The sequence below is a fragment of the Carcharodon carcharias genome, chromosome 1, assembly GCF_017639515.1.
Source record: "Carcharodon carcharias isolate sCarCar2 chromosome 1, sCarCar2.pri, whole genome shotgun sequence".
Lineage (NCBI taxonomy): Eukaryota > Metazoa > Chordata > Chondrichthyes > Lamniformes > Lamnidae > Carcharodon > Carcharodon carcharias.
In genome coordinates this window covers 169,637,958-169,664,140 of record NC_054467.1, presented here as the reverse complement: position 1 = coordinate 169,664,140, position 26,183 = coordinate 169,637,958, and the positions used below count along the sequence as shown (strand labels likewise).

At 47.0% G+C, this 26,183-nt stretch overlaps 1 protein-coding gene across 1 annotated transcript in view; it reads right to left on the bottom strand.

Annotated features, from left to right (window-relative positions):
• Nucleotides 1-26,183, bottom strand: part of LOC121275654 (trifunctional nucleotide phosphoesterase protein YfkN-like) — an 84,083-nt gene that overhangs the window by 34,119 nt on the left and 23,781 nt on the right. The window contains exons 4-5 of the mRNA XM_041183169.1: nucleotides 25,747-25,894; nucleotides 15,123-15,288 (exon numbers count right to left, since the gene is read on the bottom strand). Coding sequence (XP_041039103.1) covers nucleotides 15,123-15,288; nucleotides 25,747-25,894 — 314 coding nt within the window. The remainder of the gene's footprint in view (nucleotides 1-15,122; nucleotides 15,289-25,746; nucleotides 25,895-26,183) is intronic.

Sequence of the window (26,183 nt, the reverse complement as noted above, 5' to 3'; positions counted from 1 at the left end):
ATTAACCTATCATAATGGGATCCAGGATTAGAGCAGGAGGAAGGAGAGCGACTGAAAGGAGGGAAAGCTGAACATGATGCTCTCCCAGGATGATAGGGACTTAGACGGTAACGGGGTGGGGGGGGTGGTGATGGAAGCTGGTCTCATAATACAAAAGAAGCGCCAACATTTTTGCCAGCAATGATATAGTTGAAAGATAAGGTAGGAAAACAAATCACCAAGGACAGGGTGTGAGGGCCTGTGGGAGGAGTTGACCACTGTGCTTTTTGGTCAATTGAAGAGAAATCCCACTAACTTCTGCTTCAGGACATGGAGAGCAAGGTTCAACTGAGATGTTGATTGGGTTTGAATAACCATTTGTTGCTCTCATAGGTATCTGCGAAGGTCACAAGGATCCAACTGTAAAGGGGCAACGGCTAAAGCGCATATGCAAAAAGCTTCAAAGATGTTTACACATCACAGGTAACAGGTTGAGGCTTTGTATAGCTCAACGATTACAGTCATTACATTAATGGAAGTTTGGGCTCTAGTCTAATCCAAAGGAATCAGCCTAACAGTGCCCTAACTGAGGGTGCTAGTGCTTGGCTGCATTCATCCAGATCCTATTACCTTTGTGAAAGCACTGTTATGCCTGGAGTGTTTGGCGTGGAATAGGGGGTACTTCCAGTGATCCTGAAGGCTGTGCGACAACTGCAAGGGACAACCTGGCAGTGGGATGCCTGGAATGAGGACAACCCAAGGGCTTAACAACAACTCCCTAGCTTAGCAATGGAAGGTGATCATTGCAGGGTTCCATTCAATGATGTCTCTGTTCAATGTCCTGCAGAAAGGAGGAAGAGTGCAGAATGGATGAAGCATACAACACTGCCTTTTTCATGGCAAACAGGCAACTCAGAAGGAGAAGAAGGGCCTGTCGCCATCAGACAGGGCAAAGGGACAAGCCTCGCCCTGAGTAACTTAGCCAGTGGGGCTCCATCAAAGTGCAGAAGCTAAGGCTGACAGACCAGTTCCATGGAGGCATTTGGCTCGACCATACCTACAGTTGAGCAAGAATGCCGCAGATGCCTTCGTTTGTCAAGGCACCGGGTGGCTCATATCTGTCACAGACGCCATGCGGCCTGGGAGGCCATCCATTACCAGTGGCTCTATAGGTGACCACAGCAATCTGTTTTTGCCAGTGGCTCATTCCAAAGCTCCACTGGGGACCTCTAGGGGATATTCCAATCCTCCACTCATAAATGTATCTGAGAGGTTACCGACACCTTATTTAGCAAGACACACAATTACGTCCCGTTCTCCCTGGATAAACCCAGCTAGGCTGCCAGAGCAGTGGGATTGCAGTGATCTCTGGATTCCTACAGGTACAGGGTCATCAACATGTGGCTTAGAGAGCTCCCTGGCAGAAGCCACTATGATTAATCAACAGAAAAGGCTCTCTGAACGTACAGCTAATCTGTAACCAAGAGATGCACATTATGCAGGTCTGTGCAAGATACCCTAGGAACTCGTACAACTCTTACATCTTGCGTCATTTGCAGGTGCCACAGATCTTCTATGGCTCTCTGCGCATTCAGTTAGCTCATCTGTAATAAAGGCTACCCCCAAAAGATGTGGCTAATGACGTCCGTTTGGAGGCTACAAAGTGCTTCAGAGGAGAGGTACAGTGCAGCTCATTCTGTGACACACTCCTTGATTGAGCAGACAATTAACATCCTGAAGATGTGTTTCAAATGTCTGGACCGGTCGGGTGGTGCTCTCCAGTACTCTCCCGCATCATCATGGCTTGCTGCACTCTACAAAACCAGGTGCTCCATTGGGGGGATGAGTTGCCAGATGGGGAGATGGAGGAACTGCATGTCTCCTCCAAGGAGGAGGACATCGAGAGGAATAAGCTCAATGAGGGTGAGAAAGTTGAGGCCCCAGAGGAAGAGGTCATAGAACGGGCCAGATGTGCCCGTGAGATCCTTACAGCCACCAGGTTCCAGGACAATGATGACAACCAGCTCACATGAGCCTCTTTCACCTGTGTGCTCCAAGCAGGCTTGACATTAGCACCTTCTTTCATATCCTCAGCACTTCAATGAAGTACATCAATCTCTGAATGAGTAGTTACTCATCCTTGGAGGGCTAGGCAGCCTCTGGAGCATGTGGCCATTCTGTTATGAGATAAGAACTTAATCAGCACACACACTGAAGAAATTAGACATGGTGCCGTGTTTTCAAGCATTGCACCAACATTTCACCACCAAGGCAGCCTTCAAGAAGCAGGAGAGCACTGCAAATCTCCGCACACTCATGGCTGTATGTCTGGAGCGTTACAAGTCACACCCTCAAGGAGGACAATCATCAATCCCTGGTTCTTGCATTAACGTATGAGATCTGATCTGCGCCATTTCTCCACAGGCCATCCCTCATGCATGAATAATGTTCTCACCTTAACATCTTACTGAGTCCCCAGCGTGAGATCATTCTGTAAGACACAGTGATCTGTCACTCTCAGTCATGGATGCAAGCCTAGTCATCTTTGTGTGCTGCTTCCCAAGTTCCCATCCAACCTTACCTTGGAATCTGTGGCCCCAAAAAAATCCTTAAAAAATTTAGGCATAAATTAGTAACTTTGTTCATAATAAAGGTCACCCATCAGGTGTAGTGGAGCTTCACTCTGAGCCAATTTGAGGTTTCCACATATTCATTCCAGCAGTTTCATTTATACACACAGAAAGCTGGTACAGAGATTATGTTGACTGCCCATCGGAGAGCTGGTTTAAGGATTAAATCAAGCCGCACTAGCCAGATCTTCAGGTCCCATTTAATAATCCAGCATCTGGGTCCTTGACACACCTCTGAACTTGCATAGTCATTGCCATCCAGCAGATGATTTCTGAAATCACTAAGTGCTAGCTAGGTCCATAGCTCTGCATCATGCAAATGGAAATCAGAAGCTACTATAGGGGTGATGTCTAGCTGTTCACACGATCATAATGTCACACTACAGGCCGCCACGAGCACCTAAGATCCCCAACTATTGCTTGAAATGTTACCCACACTCGAGGCTAACAGACAGTACATGGAGACCATTGAAAGATGCACTGAGTTAGATTGACTCCAATGCAGGTCACCATTAGAACCTATAAAATCCAGTGACCAGTCTTCAGTGCAGAAGCATCAGAAGAATAAACCAGACTACAAAATCTATACTCATGAGCCCACATGATATGATCCTCTGACGCAAGTCTCAGACATACATAGCCAAACCACCATGTTGTTAGAGAAAGACTTTGCTCATGTCACTGCTGTAGACATAAAGGTGACTCACTGTACTGAGATTGTGCAAGACACCACAGACCTGAAGCATACAATAGGAGATATGTGAGGAGGGGGGGCAGCAATTACACTGGTATGACCTCCGAGCATTGCCATTCACTAGGTCAGAGTTTCAGAGAAACACAATATACTTACAGAAGTGCAAAGTATTTACAGTGGGTGAACACCCATGTGCCACGTTTGTGCTCTCAAACTTCTTAGGGCAGGATTTTCGGATCATTGGGCGGACGGGCCTGGGAGTGGCTGGGAAACGGTCCACTGGCCGAAATTGGCCCCCGACTGTGATTAACGGCCAGCTAGTATGAAAGATGCTCCAAGAAGCTCAGCGCTGCCAGGGTTGAGGCAGGAGGAATGCAAGTGCAAAAGTCTGCGTGTGCATGGGGGAGTGCGCACTGAAAGCTCCCTGAAGGCAGGGAGCTTCCTTCAGGGAGCTGAACAATTTTAAAATTGTAAGTAAAGACTTTTAAGATCTGAAAAAAATGTCCTGATATGGGACTAACTCACAATAACATGAACAGAATAAAAATTCTGTCCAAAAATGTACACTTAATTTTTATTTAATTGTGGAAACCTCATCCCGCCCATGGATGAGGTTTGCTAAAAAAATCAAAAGGCCGATTCACCTGCCCGCCAACCGTAAGGTTGGACAGGCAGTGAAAAGTATGTTTAAATTAACTGATCAGAGTCCTTAATAGGCCTCTTGATAATAAAAACTGTGGATCTTATAGGTTCTAATGGTGACCCGCATTGGTGTCAATCTAACTCAGTGCATCTTTCAATGGCCTCCATGTAGTGTCTGTCAGGCTTGAGTGCGGGTAACATTTCAAGCAATAGTCGGGGATCTTATTATCGGCGGACGGGCTGCTGACTCTTGCACGTGCCCACCGGCCAAAACATTGCATGAGTGCGTGATGATGTCGGGACACTCGCCCGATGTCATCATGCACTGTTTTATGCATGTGGGGCAGCTGCACCTTCCTCGCCTGAGGAGTTGGAGTTGCTGCGGTCACAGGCAGAGAGGTCTTGTAGCAGCTGGACAGCCCAGGAGAGTCCTGTGTGGATTGTCCCAGGGTGGCCGGCTGCTCCTCCTCCTCCCTGTGAGTGCCCTAGGGCCCTTCCTTGACGCCTTGAGGAGAAGGGGCTCCTGGAGGGAGACAGAGATGCCCTGTCCCCCTCTCTTGTAGCCGCTGCTGGAACACTCACGGCTGAAGCGATGATGTGCAGGCCCAAGCGCAAAACTAGCAAACTGCTGGATCAAGGTTTCCATGGCAGTCGCCACCCTTTCAATGGTGACTTGATGAGCTGGCATGTTGACACAATGACATCAGACTGGGCATGGGCAGACTCCTCCATCCTTCGTTCTAATCTGGTGACGGCCTCTGACAACTCTGCCTGTTGTGCCCCTGCCTGTCTTTGGAACTCCAACATCTCTCTGAGGGCCAATTTTAGAGGTTCGTTATCAGACCTGCATTCAGCAGTAGCCTGACCTCCAGCGTGTTGGTAACCTGGGCCTGTCACTGCCTCTGTCTGCTATAGGCCAGAATCTTTGCTGTGCTCACCAGATGGTAATCCCGAGCCTGCTCTAAAACCAGTTCCACGCTGCGCTAGTGGAGGGTGCAGGTGAACACAGTGGTGGCTTGGGCTGATGGGCTGGTTGGTGATGTGCCTCCTCCTTTTATTGTTGGTGCCTGTAATAGAGAGAAGAAAAAATTAGTGATTGGTTGGATAGCCACCTACATTAAAGGGCACTCACTTTTTTGGCAGGTGGGTGAAGACTTGTGGATGGGGCCTCACTGGCTTGCTGGGGACATGGTCTCGTCTTCGACGTTGGCTTAGCTGTTGTCACTACCTACAGGACCTCATCCACTTTTCTGCTTATGTCATTGTTATCGATACGGACAACCACCTCTGCTGTCAATCCTTCCCACTTGGAATGTTTTGCAGGCACTCAGTGACATCCTTGACTCTAGCACCAGGGAGGCAACATACCACCCTTAAACCACATCTGCAGCCTATGTCCAAATATTTGTGGGTTGTGTCTGGGAATGGGGGGGGGAAATGGGCAAGGGAAGACTAAGGGTGGAATCGTCCCAAATTTGCACTAAGTCTGGCAACGGATAGGCAAAACGTTTTCCCGTTGGCCGCAATGGTAGCTTTTCATGCCTTATCTGAAATCTACCGCATTAATTATGATTTCCCAGGAAACACGCTGTTTCCATGGCAGGTGGGCTCTCATTTGGCTGCCACGCCATCACCTTGTCCCTTCATCACGCCGGGTGCCATATTGAAAGTCTAGCTACGCGTGCACGAATCAGTGCTCAGGACCTTCCAGCCCAGGACTAACGCAAGGAAGATGTCCACAAAAGGCAAAAAGATTGCAGCCCCCCCGATTTAATGACGTGTCACTGGAACAGCTATTGGACTCCTTGGAGGCTTGCTGTGATGTGCTCTGCCCCTGCTCTGACTGCAAAATGGGCAGCAGCGTGACCAACCAGGCATGTGAGGTGATAACAGCAGTGGTAAGCACCAACACCCTTCAAAAGAGGACTGTCACCCAGTCTCCTACATTCTGCCAGGGTAAGTCACTCTTCTCATCACACTCAACTCTCACGCTCACAAACCCATTACACATTCACAGGGCCCTCACTCACTGCTGGTTCAAGGGACATCACCATTCACTCTCTCACACATGCCTTCATTGTCCTCATCCTGTCCATGGGGACCACTCAATACCCACGCATGTCAGGCATACTTATCTGGCCTGGCAGGTGTCCTACTTACACTCTCTCCATCTCTATTCATGCAGGACAAGCTCACAAACCATGGTCACAGACCGGTGGAGGAATGCCTGAAATCAAGGTCCTCGTGGACCTTGGCAACAATCATGGCCGACAACGATCTAGACTGGTCCCGTGCTGATGGTGAGGTTGGCAGTGCTCTACCGAGCGAGGATCCAGTAGTGCAACATCCATCAGGCAACCATGCTGTGGGTGATGTGTCCTATTTCACAAGCCACTGTCATGCACAAATTATCTCTCCTTGCTTCCGCAAGCACATCTGGGAAACAGCCGATGGAGTCCACGATCCAGGGCCTCCAATCAAGTCCCGAAGAAGCCTTTGAAGAGGAATCTGAAGGCACCCTGTTGAAGTCCTGTCACAATGCTCACCCACACCATCTATCAGCACAGAGAGGCACACCTCTGTGGGACTTAGTTTTAGAATAGCCTCGGGATCACAATCTGGTGAACACATCGCACTGACTGATCCACAGCAGGCGGTGGCAGGGACTTCCCAGGTATCTGGCACTCTGAGGCCAGAATTTGCTGAGTCCAAGTCAAATGATGAGCCTTTGGACTCGGTCATGTCACAGAAGCTGCCAAGGCGAGCTTGAGAACATCAGGAAGGGATGTCCACTGCACTCCTCAGATTGCAAGGCACGATGGAGGAGCCCGTTTGCCTTCAGGCTGATGTGATAGTGCCGGCATGCCAACGCACTGAGGTTAACACTGGTAGGGTGGCAGCCGCCATGGAGACCTTGGTTCAGGACGTCACTCATGCACTGCTGCGTGGGCTCAACTCCATCGCTGACGTCATAGTTGGCTCCAATAGTGTGTACATGAGAGGGGTGCGGAGCAGCTCGATCTCGCTCCAACCACCCCTTCTCCTCAAGAGTCAGCCAGTGGCCCTTGGGCAATCACAGAGACAAGGATCAGCAGGTGTAGTCCCTGGGCCATCTATCCAGGTGACTCTGGGATTGTCCGGCCCATCCGAATACCCTCTTTCTGTGACCTCACAGCTCCACAGGCTGAGGAGGGTGCCACTGCCACAGAGCAGGATCCTGAGAGCAGGCCGGTTCCCTCCAAGTCTTGGCCCCCCAAGAGGACGCCCGCAAGGTCATCACATGCAGAGCTTAACAGTCAGCAGGCTGCTTCCACCTCCACTGTAGATGTCCGGGGAGCACCAAGACATAGCAGCAGGGTTAAGAAAGTTAAGAAGATGTAGTTGCACAGACTGGGCATGGGTGTTAATCACTTGTACATACTGTTTACAACAATAAATTAGCTCCCAATAATCTCTCCCTGCCTATGGCCCCTTGTTCTGATGAGCAGTGGTTGGAGCGAGATCGAGCTGCTCCGCACCCCTCTCATGTACACACTGTTGGAGCCAACTATGACGTCAGCGATGGAGTTGAGCCCGCGCAGCAGTGCATGAGTGACGTCCTGAACCAAGGTCTCCATGGTGGCTGCCACCCTACCAGTGTTAGCCTCAGTGCGTTGGCATGCCGGCACTATCACATCAGCCTGAAGGCGAACGGGCTCCTCCATCGTGCCTTGCAATCTGAGGAGTGCAGCGGACCTCCATTCCTGACATTCTCGAGCTCGCCTTGGCAGCTTCCGCAACTGTGACATGACCGAGTCCAAAGGCTCATCATCTGACTCAGATGCAAAACCTTTCTGCACAAGGTAAAAGCAGTTGTCTCAGTCCAGGGCCTTTTCTCTGTGCTTTGTGCAGTCTTCAGATCAAAGTGATGGTCTGACATCACGCTCGCTGAACACATTACATAAGAACATAAGAGCTAGGAGCAGGAGTAGGCAATTCCACCCCTCGAGTCTGCCCCGCCTTTCAATACGATCATGGCTGATCTCATTTCGGCCTCAACTCCAATTGCCCTCTCCCCATAACCTTTCAACCCGTTACTAATTAAAAATCTATCTCCTCCTTAAATTTATTCAGCGTCCCAGCATCCACTCTACTGAGGTAGTGAATTCCACAGATTCACGACCCTTTGAGAAAAGTAATTCCTCTTCATCTCTGATTTAAATCTACCACCCTAAAATTATGGCCTCTCATTCTAGAATGCCCCACAAGGGGAAATATCTGCTCCACGTCTACTTTGTCCCATTAAGCATCTTATACACCTCAATTAGATCTCCTCTCATCCTACTAAACTATAGCAAATACAGGCCAAAACTGCTCAATCTCTCCTCATAAGACAAGCCCTGCATCTCTGGAATCAATCTAGTGAACCTCCTCTGAACAGTCTCCAGTGCAACATCATCCTTCCTTAAGTAAAGGAACCAAAACTGTGCACAGTACTCCAGGTGCAGGCTCACCAATGCCTTGTACAGTTGCAACAACACTTCCCTATTTTTATACTCCATTCCTTTAGCAATAAATGCGAAAATTCCATTTGCCTTCCTTATTATCTGCTGTACCTGCATACTAGCTTTCAGCCATTCATGCACCAGGACACCCAGATCCCTCTGCACTGAAGCATTCTGAAATTTCTCTCCATTTATATAATAAGTCACCTTTTTATTCTTCCAACCAAAATGGATAACCTCATACTTATCCGTGTTAAAGTCCATCTGCCAAATTTTGGCCCATTCACCTAACCTGTACATATCCATTTGTAAATATCTTATTTCTTCACTGCAGCTTACTTTCCCAGCTATTTTGGTGTCATCTGCAATTTTACCTATACTACCTTCTATCCCTGAATCCAAGTCATTAATATAGATTGTAAATAGTTGGGGCCCAAGGACCGATCCCTGTGGCACCCCACTAGTTACAGCTTGCCATCCAGAAAAAGACCCATTTATCCCAACTCTCTGCTTTCTGTTGGTTAGCCAATCCTCTGTCCAAGCTAATATATTATCCCTCACTCCGTGTGATCTTATCCTGTGGATTAATCTTTTGTGTGGCACCTTAACAAAGGCCTTCTGGAAGTCCAGATATACCACATCTACAGGATCCCCATTATCCACTTTGCTTGTCACATCTTCAAAGAACTCTAGCAAGTTAGTCAAACACGATTTACTATTCATAAAACCATGCTGACTTTGATGGATTACATTTTGACTTTCCAAATGCCCCATTACTACTTCCTTAATAATGGATTCCAACAATTTCCCAAAGACAGACGTTAAACTAACTGGTCTATAGTTTCCTACTTTCTGCCTCCCTCCCTTTTTGAATAAAGGCATTATATGAGCATTTTTCCAATCCACTGGAACCTTTTCCGAACCCAGAGAATTTTAGATTATCATGGTCAGTGCATCCACTATCTTCGCTGCCACTTCCTTTAAGATCCTGGGATGTAGGCCATCAGGTCTTGGGGACTTGTTCCCCTTTAATCCCAATAGTTTACTCAGTACTTTTTCTCTGGTGATGGTAATTGTTTGAAGTTCCTCCTTCTCTATACCATCTGCACTACCTGTTACTATTGGGGTGGTACTATTGTCCTCCACCATGAAAACTGAGGCAAAATATTGATTAACCGTCTCTGCCATGTCTGCATTCCCCACTATTAACTCCCCAGTCTCATCCTCCAAGGCACCAAAATTCACTTTAGCTACTCTCTTTCCTTTTATATACTTGTAGAAGATTTTGCTATCAGTTTTTACATTTTGCGCTAGTTTTCTTTCATAATTTACCTTTGCTCTTTTTATTATTTTTTTTAGTAGCCCTTTGTTGATCTTTAAAAGTTTTCCAATCTTCCAGCCTGCCACTGACCTTCGCAATTTGGTATGCTTTAGTTTTTGCCTTTATGTTATCCTTGCTTAGCCATGGATGCTTTTTCCCCCTCTTACCATCTTTCTTCCTCTTTCAAATATATTTTACTTGGGAGGAACTGAATATCTCCTTAAATATCTGCCACTGTTCATCAACTGTCCTATCTTGTAGTCTTCCTGCCCAGTCCACTAGGGCCAAATCTGCCCCCATGCCTATGTAGTTACCTTTGTTTAACTTCAGAACATTAGTGTGGGACTCAAGTTTCTTGCTCTCAAACCAAACTTGAAATTGTAGCATGCTATGATCATTCTTCTCTAGAGAATCTTTTAATATGAGATCATTAAATAATCCCATCTCATTACACAAAACCAAATCCAGAACAGCCTGCTCCCTTGTTGGTTCCACAACATATTGCTCCAAGAAGCAATCTCTAACACACCCTATGAACTCTCCCTCGAGGCTACCCTTGCCAATTTGATTAGTCCAGTCTATATGTACATTAAAAGCACCCATGATTATTGCCGTGCCTTTCTTACATAATCCCAGTATTTCCTGGTTTATACTGTGCCCTACTGCTGAACTACTGTTTGGGGATCTATAGATTACTCCCCACCAGGGACTTCTTTCCCTTGCTATTTCTTATTTCTACCCAGACTGACTCTACGTCTTGCTCTCCAGTGCCTATATCATTCCTCACTATAGGAATCTCTTCCTTTACTAACAAAGCTACGCCACCTCCATTTCCTTCCTGCCTATCCTTCCGAAACACTGAGTACCCTTGGATATTCAACTCCCAAACCTGTTCTCCCTGTAACTACATCTCAGTAACTGCTACCAAATCATACCTATTTATCTCTATTTGAGCTGTTAACTCATTAGTTTTATTCCGAATGCTACGTGCATTCAGATACTGAATGCCTGCAACTTGATGTCATTGCTGCCAGAACGTCATGGGCAGGCGTCAGAGAGTACAGTCATTCTTTCTGTGTGCTCTCAGCACCTTTAAGGTGGGGCTGGCCCCCATCTCTTCAGGATCTGTGACCAGTGACACTGTGCTCCTAAAGGGGTCAGGTGCTGAAGGGAGACAAAGGATCAGATGCTTTTAAAGTTTCATGGCTATGTCTCCAAGAGATGACCCTGATCACAGAGCGCTAGCAAGTTGTCCATGGCCAGACAGGAGTCAGACATTCTCAAGGACTGCGTGAAGATCTATGGAGTGTCCTCTCTGCATGTTGTCATCATCCTCCTGCAATCCAATGAGTATTACGTCCTCCACTGCCTCTCCATGACAGGAACATTATCACAGAGAGTATGTGCATTGCCATAAGCCAGACTGGAGTAAAACATTCATAGATACAACGTGAGGATCTATGGTGTCTCCTCACTATGTTGTCATCATCCTCCAGAAATCTAGCAGCTGAGGGCCTCCCAAACATGCTTGCCTTGTCTGACCAGTGTGAGGGCCTCATCCCCGACATCATCGCCTTTGAGGACCTCCTAACCCTCATCCCCATCGGCGGTCCCTTCATTGCAGGAGACCTCCAGCTCCTCCATATCCTCCTCAGCCAGCTTCTCTCCTGGTTGCAGCTGAAGGGCTTAGCAGGTGACGACGATGCTTGACACCCTCTGTCAACTATATTGCAGGGCTCCACCAGACCGGTCCAGGTACCTCATTTTCACCATCCTGATGGTCTGCTCTACCAAGTTGTGAGTTGCTGCATGAGCCTCCTTATATCTTCGCTATGCCGCAGTTTGAGGTTGCAGCAGGTGTCATCAGCCACAACCTCTGTGGGCACCCCTTGTCCCAGAGGAGTCATCCCTGCCACTTCTGTGGACTCTGGAAAACTTCAGGGATCTGTGACTGACTGAAAATGTCGTAGTAGTACACACTCCCTGGAAACCGTGCACAGACCTGCAGAATGAGTTTGTGGTGGTCGCCACCAGCTGCACATTCAGCAAATGGAATCCCTTGCAGTTAACATAGTTGACTGCATGTTGTGACAGAGATATCAGTGACACATGAGTGCAGTCCATGGCACCCTACACCTGCGGGAAATCCGAGAGTTGAGCAAATTCAATCATTCTTACATCCTGGCTGTTCTTGCCCCAAGAGAAATGCACAAAGTTGTGTGCCCTTGTGAAGATGTCATCCATGACCTCATAGATGCATTTGTGGGTGGAGGCTTGTGATATCCCACAGAGGTCACCTGTGGAGCCCTGAAAGAAGCCACTGGCATAGAAATTTAGCGCCGCTGTGACTTTCACAGCCACTGGCAGTGGATGCCCTCCGTGTCCCCATGGCACCAAATCCTACAGTAGCCAGATGTGACCGTCCAGTTCCTCAGACATGTGCAATCTTTGGCGACACTGGCTCTTCAGCGGTGTGTGCAGGAGCCCCAGCTGCCCCTTCTTCCAGAGGGTGCTGCTCGTGCCTCTGCACAGCCAGGCATCTCAGTCACTCTCTCCTCCATCGTCTTCGCTCTCTGTAAGCCACGAGGCATACAGCTTGGTCACCAGGTTCCATGATCCTGATGTACCCCTCCTGCAGGATGAGACACGGGTGGGTTCACATGGGTGTACGAAGAACCTGTCTTGGTTAAGTCTGAAGGCCCCTTAATGGATCCCAGAGAGTGCTGGCCACCAATTGGAAGGCCAGGCATTAGTGCGCTGCATGGCTGCCCAAAACCCCACACTCCACTCCACTCGACCGATTGGCAGCTGTGCCCATTGGGTTGCATGCTGTGTTCTCGGTTCAAGCGCAGGCAAGGCTGCAACGTTAGCTTGAACCATGGGGGAGACTGGTCCAAGCTGGTTGATTGTTAGGTGCTGTGAGTGCCTCCATAAGTGACTGCTCCATGGCCAGCTTTAGCAAGGACATTGTACAACTTGCCCAGTTGTCCAGCTGTTCCGCAGTCCACTAAAATGCTTATTACTTCGCAGTCTGTGCCCGAGGGGTGAATAGCTCTGGAGCACTTGGTGGCACTCTGATGCCTCTGCGTTGCTTGAGTGGGCAGAGAAGCTAGAGGCCTGGCTCCAACTGTATCATTGTGGCTGTGCTGAACTGTCTCAATTGCAGAGAAATGCTCACTTTGTACAAGGTGTCTCTAATGCCTGGTTGTTTCCCTTGCCTATCCCCCTAGCATGTGTATGTACACTACCCTCAAACGCCCTTGTCTCCTACGCACCCCCCCAACCCACCCCGAATACACACTTCAACCTTGAAGTCTAACAGGCACAACGTTACTGTGTACTCACCTCCGAATTCAGCCCATCAAGTGCACACCTTTTATATGCTATAGTGAAACACGTTGGCGTCATTTTGGGTGGATGATCCAGCAGTGGACGATCCAGCTGACCGTATAATTATATGCTGATGTATTATAATGAGGTTCCCAATGTCCGATGGTGGGAAACACGACGCATCAGTGGGTGGAGCGAATCGCAAACTGGTTTCACAACATCCTGAAACTGATTTTTGGCCTTCTCGCCATATTGTCCGCTCACGCCACTGAACACACCCGACGCAGTGGGCACAGAAAATCCAGGCCTAAGTATTCCTTGTGGGGTACAAAACAGAACTCCATGCCTCCTGACCCCACATAGTGTAAAAAAACTTACCTTGAAGAGCTTCCTCAGCTTCCAGTCCTCTTCTGACTTGTCTTTACCTGGAGGGAAAGCCACCATGACATCCCAACTCTGGGCAAAGTTAAAATTGTGGTCAGGGCCCATTGTTGTAATTGGATCCCAAGCGGACCTCACAAGTTTCAGGTCGCTTTGTTGCCTGCTCAGAAGAGCAAGTTAAAATTGCAGGTAATGAGATACAGACACAGCAATGGTGGTAAGACACAGAGGGTAGACGGGACGCGGGGTGGGGGAAGAAGGGGGTCGATAGCTCGTTCCCTCCCCCCTCACCCTCCCACCGGAAGCAACGTTGGTGTGGAACTGGCCCGCCACGCCAGCCGGCCTGGCAACCATAACATGCTGCAAGTGGACTCAACTGGGGCAGTGTGAGACTGCCACCCCTCACTGGAGAGGAAGCCCTGCCTTTTGGAGCTGCCAGCCAATCTGATAGGCTGGCAGCTCCATCAGTTTTGGCAGTGTCAAGATCGCATTGTGGGCACTGCTGGGACTGGAATGAGGAAGAAAGCGGCCCATGGTTCCTGGAGATGGGCAAGTCCAGGGTCCTGGGCAGAGAGGATGTGGGCAGGTTGGGGAGGGAGGGGTGGTGGTGGATTTAATGTAGCAGGTGGGTAGAAAGAAAGGGGGGGCTCTTGGTGAGGGTGGGAGGCACTCCCTGATCCACAAAAGGCAGCTACCAAAGATGGAAACCCCCTGCCTTCCTTACCTTTGACAATCTTGTTAAATAAAAAAATTGGTCTGGAAACTCCCATCCGACTGCTCACGCCCAACTGACCCTAAATTATTTATTTAAATATGGCAGGTGGGCTGCTGATTTTGGTATCTGGGCACCCCCATATTATGGGGGTGAGTTTGGGAATGGGTGGGAAGGTGGTGGGGTGGACACCTGGGCACCCGCCCTATTTTACATGCACCCCCGCCAAAAACATGCCCAGTGGGGGTACGTATAATGCAGCCCAAAGGGGGCCTGGGAAGGAGGCACCTCTCCCTTTCACTGACCATCAGCCTGCAGGGTTAAACCTGCCAGCCTACAAATTAGGCGCAGGCCTTCCTCACCGCCAGTTATTTTGGAAGGTCAGTTAGTCTGACAGGATTAAGCCGAAACATCGTCCTCTGAAATGAGCAGCTGTTACAATGAGCTCCCAGCTGATGTGAGGCTCGAACACCCTCAGAGATCCTGGCGACTGGGCGAGACCCTTAAGTGGGTAATTAATGCTCAATTAAGGATCTCAATTGGGTCATGGGCAGACGATCCACCCGACACCTCCTCTGCCACTGTAAAATCGTGTTTGGGGTGGTGGGGGGTGGGGGGGGTTGCAGGTGTGGGTGGACTGACAGAAATTGTATGGCACTCGGGCGGGTAGCCCATCAAATTCAGTCCATAAATTAGAAATCATGGGTATACAATTTTCTGTTGGATAGAAATTATAGGGCAGCATGCCTATGGTTGCCAGATACTTATTTCCAGCAGACAAGGCTCCTTGATCAGAAACACACTATCAAAATTGCCATTATGCAATATAAATCACTTTACATTTCAATTTTATAACTTTGTAAATAAATGCTCTGCTTCATTTAGTAAAATCTTTGTATTAAATCCACCAAGTCGTGGCAAGATGAAAAATACTTTCAGGAATAGTTACCTTCCATCAAGTTCTGGATACATGCTAACTCCATTTTCTAAAGCCTCCAATAGCTGTTCTGCTGTTACCTGAACAACCAAGAGCGGGTCCACAATAGGCAAAACCAACAAAAGATCATGCATGGTGAAGTCACCTGGTGGGTGTAAGCGATCTGAGCGCAATGTACCTAGAAATTTGAAAATAAATTATTAGTTTGTAAATTCGTTCCAGCTGAGTCCAGGATTTTTATAGTTACTTCAGATCTGGTCTGCACACATTTTTGCATGCAAGCTTTGTGCTATTTCATCATTTGCCTAATTGTAATGTTTAGACGAGCACAACTCACACAGTTGGCTGGATGCATGCTGAACAGGGGGGCTCAATAGCCTCCAGCTCTTCAAGGCACTCTGTCCTCTGAACGAAAGGAAGCTGTTTTTGACTACCAACATGCAACTGGCTGCAATTGGCAACAAAACAAATAAAGAACCAAGGCAGAGTGATGGCTCCAAGGGTCATAGATGTAGAGCTGGAGGTCCTAGTCATGGTGCTTGACAGAAGAGGCCTAGTTCCAAGGGGGTGGGGGGGTGGTGGTGGTGGTGGTGGTGGTGGTGGGGGGGGGGGGGGGGGGGGTGGGGGGTCGGGGCAGGAGCCCATCAAGGAATGCCCTCTGAATGGAATGCGTGATCAGGTGCAAGGAGTGTGGTGCTGCGAATCTAGAAGGAGTGCTGCAGAAAGTTCAATGATCTCAGAAGGGTAGTCAAGGTCAGTGAATGCAACTTCACATGTCATCTCCTATCTACCGCACCACCAACTTCTCATGCTGCTGAATGCACCATAACATCCATCACTTACCCATTAGCAATCTGTAACACTCAGGATTCAGGTCTTACATTCAGATACACTTCTTCACCCTCACACATCTTCCAATAATGGCAGTTTCACATCCACTTTTTGCTGCTTCCACATATCTCCAGGTATTCATCCAAGACAGGCACATCACTGACTGACAGCATCTGCAGAGAGAGATGCAGTTAACGTTTCAAGTCCATATGACCCTTCATCAGAACTAAGACATTAGACCCTGATGAAGGGTCATATGGACTCGAAACATTCACTGTATCCCTCTCCACAGATGCTGTCAGAACTGCTGAGTTTTTCCAGGTATTTTTGTTTTTGTTCTAGATTTCCAGCACCCGCAGTATTTCACTGACTGTGTTGCATTGTGTTTGAGTGACATTTTGCCCTCTCTCTTGCAGGACAAAGTGACACAAAATATTGTCCTCACATCTGATTGCAACAGAGCCCTTATAATCCACATCACTGAGAACATTGAGGATGGCATTATGTTATGTCACTTATCAACTCCCACATCCTGCTATCTAGCATGAAGTACAAACTGCAGGTGTGACCATGGGCCTATTGCTATCCCCCCACCTCATGTCCCTCACCCCAACCCTCCCTTTCCAATTTTATGCTTTCAGATGATCAAGAACTGCCACCTACCCAACCACCGCAGCCTCAGAAAGAGAGCAATAGTACGCCATTGATAAAGAAGCAGCATCACTTGATGTGGCATGCGCAACCACTACCTCAGATACTGGCATTGTATTAACTTTAGAAACTAGTTTGCATTGGGATTAGTATGTGGTGAGTCTCCATGCAGAAGTGGATGCTGCCAGGCCAGAGAGAAAGGATAGCTGGAGGACGAGATCGCAGACAAGTTCTGCTACAAGGTACTCAGGTGAGGGCTTTGATGGGGCAGCCTACAGAAGAACACTGATGAGGATGCACACAGAGATGCTTGGTGCATTTGTAAGCCTGCCAGACAGCCTCCTGTCACTGTCAAGAAGCATGGAGGAATCCAACTTGAATGTGGCATATATGCTCACTCAGAGCTTGGAGTCCATTCCTTTCCAATGTGGAAGTGGTGACCAGTTGTGATACAGCAAGTGTTGCTTGCTATCTCAGCATCCACTACAACAAAGGCAGAAGCTATAGTGCTGCAGTGAATGCTCAAACTGACACCATGAGGTTTATATTTAATTGCCACGCAGGCTGAGACTGCTGTTATCATGGCTGCGGATCTCGGTGCTCAAGAGGTACATGCAGGTTCTCGAGGCAGTCCAGCAGTCTATGCTCCCAACAAATTACTAGGACTGGTGAAATGTTATCCAGTGGGACTGATAGTGGCATCATCAAGTTCGAATCTGCTGCCTTCTCACGGTGACAGCATTCATGCTCCCACAACTGCCAATTCTATCAGTGACATTGCTCGTCTCTCAGCCAGTCATCCCAGATAGTATATAGTCAGTATACCAGATCAGAGATTGCAGGAATGCCTTTGGTAAGGTAGCACATTTCATGACTGCGTCCACAACCTCTGTGGGATTGGAATGTTAAGTATCAGGATCGGTATCTTGGTCACCTAGATGTGAGTTTGCGCTTCAGCTACAAGGCTATATCAGCGAAAAGCTGGTAGTGCATACGCAGCTCTAGGGCATGACAGAAGCTTTCTGTTTGCAAGTGGGAGGTCTACAATATTTGTCCACTATTCATTAATCTCCTGCATCTACCAGTCCACAGGGAGAAGGAGAATTGAATAATAGAGCCTGCACTCAATGCTGTTTTCTTGGTAGCAGTGATCCAATTGACGGGGAGAAGGAGGACTCAGCGCCGTCTAGCCCAGCTTTGAGAAGTGGCCCGGCCTGAGGTCCATGGTCTGGGAAGCTCCAGCAAGAACCAGAGGATGAGGAGGTTATACCCATCCCATGGAGGCAGCTCACATGACCAAGGGTCTACCAAAGACTTGTCAAGAGATGTGGCGGATCACATCTACCACATTCTATGGGAGGATTTAATGCCTCATGGACTGGGAGGACATCCCCTGCCTGTACCCTTGAAGGTCACTTTTTTTGCCTGCGGATTGTTCCAGGGGATCTATACGGCATCTCTGTCCTCAACACAAATGTATCAAGGTGGTGACAAATGCTGTCTACAGTAAGGCTCAACATTATGTGAAGTTCACACCCGATGAAGCTAGCCAGGTTGCTAGATTTCTGGGGTTTCTCAGCCTTCCCTACAGTACAGAGTACAATTGATTGCACACGTGGCTTTGAGAGCACCATGGCTGCAAACCCTGGTGTTCATTAACAAGAAAGGTTTCCAATCCCTGAACATTCAAAAGGTGTCATTAGAAGCACATCATGCATGTTTGTGCCAGGTACCCAGGGAGTTCCCATGACTCATACATCCTGAGTCACTCCCAGCTGCCTCACTTATTTGAAAGGCCTCAGCTTGGCTGCTTGGGGATAAGAGGTACCCCACTCAAATGATGGCACACAGCATCCATGCATCGTCTTCAAAGTGCCTCAGAGGAGAGAGACAAATCGGCACATAGCTCAACACAATCCATCATTGACCAGACTTTTGTCATCCTGAAGATGCGCTTGTGATGTTTGCACCACTCAGCTGAGGCTCTTCAGTACTGTCCACAGAGGGTGTCCCGCATAATCATGATCTGTTGTGCCCTTCAAAATCTGGCACTTCAAAGCGGGGTGGGTGGGGATCCCTTGCTTGAGGGAGACATGGAGGAGGCCGAGTGCTCCTCGGTTCATGAAGAGCAGCAAGGGCAGGAAATTGAAAAGCAAGATGAGGGTTGGTTTCCACAGGACAATGCCATCAAAGAAGCACTGCATGGAAGACATACCTGTGCCACACTGATAGCCACAAGGTTCCAGGAGGAGTTAAGCTGCAGCCAACAGGACATGGCCACATTTCTTCAGTCCCTTATTGCCATGCACTGAAAGACCTTTACAAACAGCATCATCGAGAGCAAGTTCACTATTTGGACTTGTATCCTCATGATTCACCAGGCCCTAATCTTTGGAACGGTCAGCGGCAAACCCTACAGCCTTGCGCTCTGGGGAGTGCGATCATCACCACCTTAATGAGAAACTTCTAGCAGACTCTGAGATGCACGCATGGTTGGAGAAATCATCACGGTTGCAGGTCTTGTGCTTTGATGCTACCAATAAAGACAGCCATCTATTTTGAGAAACCATTACAGTTAAACCTCTAAGGCTATTGAGCATGCCTAACTCCGTGTTGCCTTCTATAGGGTAGAGGTTACTGACACATTTTGAAAACACTTCCAATAAAGAGTTTGAGACATCTCCCTGACATAACACAAGGTTCGAGTAACTATCATGAGTCAGCTAGACATCACATGAACGTGAGGCTCACAAAGGGAGGCAATTGCTCAATGGAAGCATGGCTTACCCTCGCAATAAGAGGGCACAGAGATACACATGCACAATGCTTCCAAATGACAAGACTATTCCAATGAACATCAAATGTATTTACAAAGGTGCATGATACATACAGTGATTGAACACCCGTGACCCAGAAGTGATGTCAAAGTTTCGTAATTTTTCTAATTCAACCGTTATGCCAGGGCACAGCCCTGACATCCACAGCAGAGGTGGAGGCAGCCTGCTGATTGTCAAGCCCTGTTGTCTTTAATGACTTTGGCAGGTGTCCTCCAGAGGGCCAAGATGTAGAGGACCCCAGCCTACTTTGGGTCTCCTGCTGTGGGGCAGGTGCAACTTAGTCTGCCTGGAGATAATGGGTTCACGAGCAGAGGGGATTGGGATTGCCTAGGCACTCTCGGAGTCACCTGGGTGAAAGGCCCCAGCTGCTGGTCCTGCTGCCGATAAGTGCCTGAGGGCCCCTGCTTGGCTTGCCAAGGAGATGGGGCTCCTGGAGGGAGGCCAAGCTGCCCCACTCCCCTCTCACCTAGCCACTGATTGATCCCACCAATGCCTTTAGCAATGGAGTGCAGGTCCAACCGCTTATATGGTAAGATCTGCTGGACCAAGGCCTCCAAGGCAGCTGCCCCCTTCCCATGGTGACTTCGAGGCACTCGCAGTTTGAGCCACAACATCAGACAGAACGCAGACGGGCTCCTTCATCCTTTGCTCTAGTCTGTTGATGGCCTCCTACAACTCTATCTGATTTTCCACCGCCTGTTGTTGGATCTCCAGCATTTTTTTTGACAGCAGCTTCCAGAGGCTCATCATCTGCCTCAGACTCAATAGGTGCCTGATCTCTAACAATCTTCTAAGTGCCAGAGACCTGGGCTGTCATTGCCTCCGACTGTCGTGGAGACATGTCTGAGATATTCCCAAGAAAGTAACCTGAAGCCTAATCTAAATCTAGGACCCACCAAGGTGTGGGTCTCTGGTGCACTGCTGGAGAGTGCAGGTGAATGCAGTGATGGGTTTTCAGCAAATAGATCCTCATCATCCTCCTCTGAGGTGGACTGGGGCTTATGTTAATTGTGCAGATCTGTCTAGATCCGCTGTTGCCTCTAAGAGAGAGCAGATAGATGTGATCAACTCGTGGAGGGCACATCTATACTGGCTTGCTGGGAGAGGCCGATTTCACCTTCCCCGGGGGAGAGATCTCTGTCCTCCCCTGTCAACAGGCAGCATCCTCCTTGAATTTGGAGAACTCCTGTATGTTAGTCATTCCTCCTCCAGTCTGGGATCTCTCCCTCTTATTGTGGGCAAGCTTGGCCTGCATGAAGACAAATGGATGGAATGTGATGAGAAGGAATGGAGCAGAGGTTGGAAAGCCTCCTGTGTGCTCAGCCCTCCCCAATCGGGGATGAGGATGGAGATTGTGCAGTATGTTAAAGTATCCGTCAGACAATCAGTGCTGATGTGTCACCCACTAATATTGAGAGAGATCCCTGAGCAGTGCATGACGCCATTATGAGAGTGTGATATTGGAGGGAGCTGAAGGTTGACAGTATAATCAGAGGGATTTGACACCATTCTCTGCAGCAAAGAAAGTGAGTCCAGATGGTTGTGTTGCCTGCCTGGTGCCAGAGTTCGGAACATCTACTCAGAGCTGGAGAGGAACTTGCAATGGGAGGGAAAGGACCCAATCATCGTGGTCCATGTTGGTACCAATGACACAGGCAGGACAAAGGAGGAGGTTCTGCATTGTCAGTATGAGGAGCTTGGCAGCAACTTAAGAAGCAAAACCTCAAAGGTCAGAATCTCTGGATTATTACCTCAGCCACATGCAAATTGGCATATGACATTTTGGATTAGGGAGATGAATGCATGGCTTAAAGGCTGGTTAGGTGAAGTGGGTTCCGGGTCTTGGGGCACTAGCATCAGTATTGGGGAAAGTGGGATCTGTACCATTGGGACGGTCTACACCTGAACTGTGCTGGGACCGGTGTTCTTGCAAGCCGCATAACTAGGGAAGTTGGAAGGTTTTTAAACTAAGTAGTGGGGGCAAGGGTACAAATTTGGGAAGATGTGGTAAATCAAAGAGTAGAGACAAGGCAAAAGAGAAAGGTATTATTACAGGGAATGAAAAACTATCCATGACAAGGAAGGGATAGACTAAATCGACAGATGAAACTAGAGGTTATAAAAGAATAAAACTAAAGGGTCTGTATCTGAGCGCATGAAGCATTTGAAGCAAAACAGATGAATTGAGAGTGCACATAGAAATAAATAAGTATGATTTGATAGCCATTACAGAGACATGGCTACAGGAAGACATGGATTGGGACCTGAACATTAAAGGTAAGAGGACATTTATGAAGGACGGGGAGCGAGGAAAAGGTGGAGGGGTGGCTTTGTTAGTTAATGAGCACAATAAGTTCAGGAAACCAGGATGTGGAAACAGTTTGGGTAGAGATGAGAAATGGTAAAGGTAAGAAGTCACTTGTGGGAGTTACGTACTGGCCCTCTAATAGTAACCACATGGTAGAATCGAGCATGAAAGGAGAAATAAAAAGGGAGCTTGTCAAAAACGCACGGCGATAATCATGGGAGATTATAATCTACATATAGACTGGAAAAGTCAGATGAGCAAAGATAGCCTAGATGAGCAGTTCATAGAAAGTTTCTGGGATAATTTCTTAGAACAGCATGGTCTGGAGCCAACCAGAGAGTAGACTATTACTCGACCTGGTATTGTGCAACGAGATGGGATTAATTAATGATCTCATAGTAAAGGCACCCCTGGGTGGCAGCAATCATAATATGCCTGAATTTTACATTCAGTTTGAGGGAGCGAGGAGTGGGTCTGATATTATGATTTTAAAATTAAATAAGGGCAATTATGAGGGCATGAAAGCAGAGCTGGCTATAGTGAATTGGCATTTCAGGTTAAGGGATAGGTCAACAGAGATGCAGTGGCAAACACTTATGGGGATATTTCAGAAAATACAGAATAGATAAATTCCAACGAGTAAGAAAACGTCCAAGGGATGGACATAACATCCGTGGTTAACTAGAAAGGTTAATGGTAGTATCAAACTTGAAAGAAAAAGTATATAACAGTGCAAAGATAGGTGGAAAGCCAGAAAACTGGACAGAATATACGGGACAGGAAAGGATGACTAAAAGATTAATAGAGGGAAAAATTAGAGTGCGAGAGAAAGCTAGCCAGAAATATAAAACAGATAGTAAGTGTTCCTATAAATATTTTAAAACGAAACGCGCTAACGAAGTGAGCATTAGTCCTATAGAAATAGAGGCTGGAGAATTGATAATGGAAAACAAGGAAATGGCAGGTGAATTGAACAGTCTTCACTATAGAGGATACAAGTAACATCCCAGAAGCAATTATAAATCAGGAAATCGAAGGGAGGGAGGAACTCAGGAAAATTACCAGAGAAGTGGTACTGAGTAAATTGTTGGAGCTGCGGACTGACAAGTACCCGGGTCCTGATGGACTTCATCCTAGGGTCTTAAAAGGAGTGGCTAGTTTGAGATAATTGATGCATTGGGTTTAATTTTCCGAAACTCCCTAGATTCGGGAAAGATTCCATTAGATTGGAAGATAGCAAAAAAAAAACTCAATTATTCATAAAGGGAGGGAGACAGAAAGCAGGAAACCACAGGCCAGTCAGCTTAACATCTGTCACAGGAAAATGTTAGAAGCTATTATTAAAGAAGTTACAGCAGCGGTCTTGGATAAGTTCAAGGTAATCAGGCAATGTCAACATGGTTTTGTGAAAGAGAAATCATGTTTAACTAACTGACTGGAGTTCTTTGAGGAAGTAACAATGTGCTCTGGATAAAGGGGAACTGGTGGATGTACTGTGCTTAGATTTCCAGGAGGCATTTGATAAAGTGCCACATTAAACGTTATTGTGGAAAATAAAAGCTCACGGTATGGGGGTAACATATTGGCATGGATAGGAGATTGGCTGGCTAATAGGAAGCAGAGAGTAGGCATAAATTGGTCTTTTTCATGTTGGCAAGATGTAGCAGGTGCCACAGGAATCAATGCTGGGACCTCAACTGTTTACAATTTATATAAATGCCTTGGGTGAAGGATGGTAGGGATGGTTGCCAAATTTGCTGATGACACAAAAATAGGTAGGAAAGTAAAAACAGAAAATGCTGGAAAAACTCAGCAGGCCTAACAGCACCTGTGGAGAGAAAAACAGAGTTAACGTTTCGAGTCCATATGGCTCTTCTTCAGAGTTGAAGAAGAGTCGTATGGACTGAACTCGGTTTTTCTCTCCACAGGTGCTGTTAGACCTGCTGAGTTTTTCCAGCATTTTGTTTTTGTTTCAGATTTCCAGCATCCGCAGTATTTTGCTTTTATATATAGGTGGGAAAGTATTTGTGAAGAGGACAATAAGGAGGCTACAAAAAGATATAGATAGGTTAAGTGAGTGAGCAAAGATCTGGCAGATGGAGTATAATGTGGGGAAATGTGAAATTGATCATTTTGGCAGGAAGAATAAAAGAAAGGCACGTTATCTAAATCAAGGGAGATTGCAGAGTTCTGAAGTGCAGGGGGATGTGGGTGTCTTAGTCCATGAATTGCAAAAGTCTAATATGCAGGTACAGCAAGTAATCAGGAAAGCTAATAGAATGTTATCATTTATAGAGATAGGAATTGAAGACAAAAATAGGGAGGTTATGCTTCCGTTACACAGAGCACTAGTGAGGCCACATTTGGAGTACTGTGTACTGTATTGGTCACATTATTTAATGTAAATGCACTGGAAGCTGTTCAGAGGAGGTTTACCAGACTAACACCTTGAATGGGCGGATCGTCTTATGAGGAAAGGTTGGACATGCCAGGCTTGTATCCACTGGAGTTTAGAAGAGTAAGAGGCGACTTGATTGAAACATAAAATCCTGAGGGACTTGACAGGGTGGATGTGGAAAATCTATAACTAGGGGTCACTGTTTAAAAATAAGAGATCACCCATTTAAAATGGAGATGAGGTGAATTTTTTTTCTTAGGTCAAGAGTCTTTGGAACTCTCTCCCTGAAAAGGGGGTGGGACGCTCGAGGGGCCTACTCCGACTCCTTGATCGTATATCCTGGCAGAGCAGAAGAGATCATTTATCCTCTTCCTGCACTGGATGGCATTTCCTGAGCAAGTGTCTGACAAGCTGACCTCCCTTGTGACTGCCTCCCAGGCCAACGAGGAGAGGCTGGTGGGCCTCCTAGAGCCATCCCTCGGGTACAGGACAGACTTCACAGGCAAGGGCCTCAAAGGAGTCATTGCTGAATCTTGGTGCAGCCTTATTTCTTGGGCACAGCCACCTCGAAACATTTGCTGCACACAGCTGGGCTGGAGTGTGAGAATATGTGGGCTTGGATGGTGTTTAAATATGGACTTTTGACCCCATTAGGTAACGGCAGGGCAGACAAATCAGTTTCCAACCCTCCATATGATTCAAAGAGCTACTCACCGATGCATATTTAATTAGCTTCTGAGTGAGAAATTGGGCACAATTTCCTGCCACGTCACCCAGCAGGAAACGTGCCAAAAAACCCACCCACCACCACACTTACGCCTCCAAAATGGAAAATTCTGCCCAATGTTTCTTATTTTTCACTATCCTGTCCCCATTGTGAAGTTCTTAGGTCAGAAACAGTTACATGTTCAGCCACAGACATTTAGAATTAACTGTACAAGCTGTTAAACATGGATCCTTTATTATTTCTCCTAGCAGAGTCTCTGCTAGTACGTGTGTATGGTAGCCTCAAGTCGACAAAATGCACTCCAGCCTAGACAGCTTAGATAGGGAAGACCTCTTTCCATTAGCAGAGAGATCAATAACAGGGGGCCACAGATTCAAAGTAACTGGTAAAAGGATCAGAGGGGAGTTAAGGAACATTTTTTTTTAATCTCAGAGAATGCTGGGGGTTGGGGGGTCTGCAATTTACTGCCTTAAAAAAAGTGGTAGAGGCAAAGACACACTACATTTATAAAAAAGTTGAATATGCAATTTAACATCAGGTGTACATTTTTATAATGTACATTGCTAATTCAGACTAGTAGAAAGGTTCTTTACAATCATCTTGAATTCTTGCAGCCCCTGAAAACCATAAAAGGATTTGATGCTTTTGATTCAACTTAAAATTTGAAATGATAGCAATCCATACCCATGCACCTCAGCACAGGTAAACTGCTCTATGGCCTCATAAAATAGCATTACCCATACTAAGTAGCTGGAATAAGACTGCTAACCATGCTGACTTCAGCTTTTAAATCCAACTTTAAAGGAGATTTGTGCTTATTGCAAGTGATTTAAAATTGTTTCTACTATATTATTCTAAATAAGGGTAGTTCCAGAAAAATATACCTGAATTAAGTAATGCCACATCAGCATGAGTAGCTTCAAGCATGGCATTGGTAACAAGATTCCCAAGACTGCTCTCTGACTTTCTTACAGTGGTAAAACGTCCATCCAGCTCTACCTCTATCTGACATAGCACTTCTCCTGATAGGTGCTGCATAGGTTAAAAAAAATGAGCATGTGACAAATTAAGATTTCATATTTGTTTTGCTTATGGTTAATACGCTAGTAAATTGACAATTGGCACCTACATCAAAGCAAATCTCAGTCTGTATTAATATGTCCATTAATTCTAATAACTGTAAATTAACCATAACCCTGTTTTAAAGATGTTCATAATGGAAACCACAGACAAAGTCAAATGACCCTTAATTGAATCAGAGAGCTTTCTACCAGTAAGATGGTAACAATGGCAAAAAAGCTTTACAAGCCATCTAACAATT